General features: G+C 36.3%; 1 protein-coding gene across 1 annotated transcript; it reads left to right on the top strand.

Moving 5' to 3' along the window:
- Positions 1-380: 380 nt before the first annotated feature.
- LOC133785707 (uncharacterized) lies at positions 381-1,841 on the top strand. Its single transcript, XM_062224924.1, has 3 exons — positions 381-401; positions 717-1,027; positions 1,382-1,841. The coding sequence occupies exons 1-3, from the start codon at positions 381-383 to the stop codon at positions 1,839-1,841; spliced, it is 792 nt and encodes a 263-aa protein (XP_062080908.1).
- The last annotated feature ends 3,188 nt before the right edge of the window (positions 1,842-5,029 follow it).

Here is a 5,029-nt window from a genome sequence, read left to right as displayed (position 1 = left end):
AAGGGAAATGTTGAAAGTGACAGTGAAGACAAGGAATAAACCATCCAAGAAGATACATTCAAGGAAGCAGGTGACCATAAAAACCTAATAAGTTCCTTAATAATTGATTTTAAGGTGGAAATTTCTACTTATAATGGTGTTATACATGCTGATAAATTAGACAATTGGATAGACACATTGGAAACTTATTTCACTATACATAAGTATTCTAATGTTGAAAAGATCCAATTTCAAAGCCTTAAACTATCGAGCCTTGATATTACATGGTGGAAGTCATATTAAAAACGATACAACATTTCTGAGTTGACTTAGAGTAAGTTCAAGAAGGTTATAAGAAAGCCGTTATATCCTGTTGCTTATGAGGAAGAAAGATGGTACAAATGGCAGCAATTCAACCAAAGGTTTGACCAATCAGTACAAGATTATACATATGAATTCCATAACTAAGCTTTGGTGTTGGATATAGATGTTGACAATTACAATGTTTCATGAAATATATTAGAGGTCTTACCGACTACATATGAAAAGAACTAAAATTGTTCATCGTGGAGTCAATTGAAGTAGCTATCGTTAAGGCTATTTCCATTGAGGCCAGATATAAAAGACGTTATAAGAAGGATGACAAACAATCAACTGCAAGTAAATCTAATTGGAAGAACAAAGGCAAGAAAATCAAAGATGGTCAAAAACCAAAGAATTTGTGTGATCATTGTTAGATCAATGGACATGTCAAAGATAAGTGCTTGGTATTTCATCTTAAGTTGAAACCCAAGAACCATAGGAAAAACCAAGGAAGGAATGACAAGAAGGCCACACTTACAGTGCAACAGGTTGAAGAGCTTTCAGAGTTGAAGCAACCTAACACTACACTTGCCTTAATGACAATGCCAACAACTGTTGCAGATACATACAACCGTGGAAAATTATTTCATTTGAATATCCAGGTGAAGCAAAGTGTTGTACAGACGATTGTTGATCCTGTAAGTCAAAAGAATCTAATTTCAGAGGCTCTAGTAAGAAAGGCAGGGTTAGAAACTATGCCTCACCCTAAACCTTATCCACCAGGCTAGATTCAGAAGAACATTCACATGTAGATAACAGAGCAATGTACTTTCAAATTCACAATCACTGGTCGTTACATTGATGAAGTAACATGCCAGGTAGTTCCATTGGATGTATGCCAATTTCTATTAGGAAGTTCATATCTATGGGATCATGATGCAATTCATTATAGAAGGCTTCACATGTATTGTTTGGTGAAGGATGGAAAAGAATACTACATCAATGCTTGTATGCCCTAAACTGTGGAAGATTTATTGACGACTAACCAAGCCAAACAGTTGGTTAACTTTTATGGACGGTTTGTCTTATTGATGATCAGACCACAAGATCAATGTGCACATTATGTCACTTTGTCATTAGTAACTCTAACACCTTCACAAAATTCTGACATTAGAAAATTGCAGAAGGAAATTTTTGATCTTTTTGAGAATGTACAGGGACTACCACCACAGAGAGCTATAGAACATGAAATTCAGTTGGTAAGAGATTCTCCTCTACCAAACTTGGGTTTATATCGCACATCTTTGAAAGAGAGTGAAGAAATCAAGAAGCAAGTACAAGGACTTCTTGAACAAGGGGTTATAAAGCCTAGCTGCTCACCATGTTGTTCACTGGTACTCCTTGAACCAAAGAAGGATGGAGGATGGCGTATGTGTGTTGACTACAGAGGAATTAATAGGATTAACAATAAGAATCAATATCCTTTACCAAGGATTGATGTTCTCTTAGATCAGTTGGATGGTGGTCATTACTTCACCAAACTCGATCTCAAATCGTGATACCATCAGGTGCACATCCATGAAGAAGACACTTGGAAAACTGCTTTTAAGACTAAACATGGATTTTTTGAATGGCTGGTTATGCCCTTCGGACTATGTAACGCTCCAGACACAGTTATGCGACTGATGAATGAATTACTTCATCCTTTCATTGATGAATTTTTCATTGTTTATATGGATGATATCCTTATATACAGTGTCACATGGGAGGACTATCTTCAACATATTTCTCAAGTCATGAAAGTCTTACAAGCTATTCAACTTTGTTTGAACGGTAAGAAATGTGAATTTGGGAAGAAGCAACTTATATACCTAGGGCTCATTGTTGGTGTTAGAGAGCTCAAAGTGGATCCAGGAAAGATGCAAGTTATAATTCAATGGCCCACACTCTGTTCAGTGACCGAAGTTCAAAGTTATATTGGTGCATGCCAATATTTGAGAAAGTTTATTAGACATTTCTCTATAATTGCATCACCATTACATTCTCTTACAAAAGCAGATAAAAAAATTTCAATGGTTAGAGAAACATGAAGAATCTTTTCAGTTTTTGAAATGAAAGATCACTGAGGCCACAGTATTAGCATTGCTAAACCTGCAAAAAGAATTTGGAGTTGAAACAGATGCATCTAACTATGCAATGGGAGCCGTGTCACTGAAGGATAGTAAACTAGTTGCATACTATTCTGAGATGTTTAGTGGTCCAGTACTAAAATATCTAACTTATGACAAGGAGCTATATGCCTTGCATCAACCAGTGAAGCATTGGAGAGCTTACTTGTTAGGGAAGAAAGTTGTGGTTCACTTTGATCATAAGCCTCTTCAGTATCTAACTACCCAATCTAATTTACAGCAAGCTCGACATATGAAATATATGTTTTACCCACGACAATTTAATATTGTAATTATGTACGAAAAGGAGTAACTAATAAGTTGGCAGATTTGTTTTCTTCACCTCCAACACCAATAAGTTCTTCATTATTGGTGGCTATGCAAATCCAACCTATAGTACATTCTGAGTACGCAAAGAAGTATGACATAAATGTTATTTTTTGTTCAGCACACGCTAAGATGCAACATGGAAATACTTGTGAGTTTCAACTGAAGGATGGGTTGATGTACAAAGGTTCACATTATGCATACCAGAAGGTGGTGACAGACTGCAATGAATTCGAGAAGCTCCTAGTTCCAAAGTAGCAAGACATTTTGGGGGTAGAAATGTCTTTATTGAATCTTCGTTGGTATGTATATTGGTCAAAGATGCATCTTGATGTTGCAAGATACATTCGGGGTTTTGTTTGTGTAATGCATCAAAGTCTTCCAATAAGAAGTTAGGGTTGTATCTTCCTTTGCCAATACCTAACTGACCATGGGAAAGCATTTCCATGGATTTTCTTGGTGGATTACCTAAGACAAAGTTTGGATTAGACTCCTTATTTGTTATAGTAGATTGATTCAGAAAAATGGGGGTCTCGTTCCATGCAAGAAGATTGTCACAGGAGAAGCACCTGCGAAGTTATTCTTCCAACATGTTTGGAAACGTTTTGGTCTCCTAACATCGATTATATCAGACAGATATAGTCGATTCTTAGGGAACTTTCTGTAGTCTTTTTGGGGAATGATGGATACAAGGTTCAAGCGTGGTATTGCTTTACATCCACAGACTGATGGACAAATGAAAGTCATGAACCAGACTATGGTACATCTATTAAGAGGATATAATTCCAAGCATCCAAAACACTGGGATGAAAGTCTTCCATTCTTGTAGTTTGCTTTTGACCGAGCAATTCATGGTTCCACACTGAAATCTCCCTTCGAGGTTTGTTTGGGTTACTTACCCCAAAGTCCTTTTGATATGGCATTCACAACTAATGACAAACCACTAAGTGGAAAGGAAGAAGACGAACATGTTTGAGCACATAAATTTCTCGAACGAGTTGGAAAGATTCACTCAGAAGTTGAAGCACAACTACAATGCTCCCAACAACGATATAAAAATTGGCATGGCGAACGTCGTAAGGCTTGTAACTCTAAAGAAGGTTACTTCGTACGGTTACACCTTGGGAAGGATCGGTTAATTGGAGAAGGAAAGAAGCTCAAACATATCAGTTATGGACCATTCAAGATCCATAAGAAAATTGGTGATAATGCCTTTAAGCTCGATCTACCACCATACATGCATAGAGTGAGAAGATCCCATACATGAGGATTGTATTGGTAGAAAATGTCAACTTTCCAGCAAATCTAAGTGGTATCTAAAGGCTAAGGCAACTACGAAGTTTCTGCATCTAAAAATCCCTTGAGTAAGAGCTCAAGATTCCTTAGAAGGGGGAGGCATGATTTAGGAGGATCTTTATCCATAATTAATTATATATATAATATACATATACATATTATATATATACTTAATTATGTATGTATATTATACAATTACTTATTATATATTGTTAACGCAGTTTTTCACCAACAGTGTATTAAGAAATAATAGGGTAGATTAGTCCTTAATAATAAACCGTAATGAAAAATAATATGAATTCACTCAAGAACACAGAAATTTTACGTGGTTCAGTGGTCAAAATCCACCTTGTCCACAAATAGATATTATTGCTATTTTTCTCTCTATATTGGCAGAGTTTTGGTATTACAGAATAATCATTCCCTTTTCTGTCCAATATTTCCAGTATTTATAGGGGAATTCCATGGACAGGTTCGGGTAACCGCGTGAGTCAATCACGCATTTACATAATATCTACATTTAATACAAATAATTCCCATTTATATTGGGATATGCTTTGATAATAAAATAAACAGGTTCCTGCCATCTCGGATAATAAATATGATAGCCTGGTCATTAATAAACGTATGAAAGAGGATCCTGAGTCTCTAGGGATCTCTGAGTATGCAATATACTAGAATTACCACGAGTTGGATATTTCCTCCAAGCTCATGCTTCTCAGCCTTTGCATCCTTAGTTCTGGATAAACTCAGGCCGCCTAATTACCATGTATGATCAATATGAATCTCGAGTTGTCCACATGGATAATAAGAATATATTATTTACCTTAGTCATTTATCCGTATATTTATCTGCCAGCTGTACCCGAGCTGAGTGAATGAACTCGTGCTAAAATTAGGGTACAACATTTGCCCCCCAAGATCTTGCTCGTGTATGATGTCATCACTTTCTAACCT

Source organism: Humulus lupulus, chromosome 6, assembly GCF_963169125.1.
Source record: "Humulus lupulus chromosome 6, drHumLupu1.1, whole genome shotgun sequence".
Taxonomy (NCBI): Eukaryota; Viridiplantae; Streptophyta; class Magnoliopsida; order Rosales; family Cannabaceae; genus Humulus; species Humulus lupulus.
Note: the sequence above shows the minus strand (reverse complement) of the source record. Positions and strands in the feature narration are given on the sequence as shown.

What these genes read in the sequence shown, in the direction of transcription:
- LOC133785707 (XM_062224924.1), top strand. Translation starts at nt 381, where the DNA reads ATGGCAGCAATTCAACCAAAG. An exon ending in TGGCAGCAATTCAACCAAAG is followed by an intron (nt 402 to 716) that starts GTTTGACCAATC and finishes GATCATTGTTAG; the next exon opens with ATCAATGGACATGTCAAAGA. An exon ending in GCTCTAGTAAGAAAGGCAGG is followed by an intron (nt 1,028 to 1,381) that starts GTTAGAAACTAT and finishes ATTGATGATCAG; the next exon opens with ACCACAAGATCAATGTGCAC.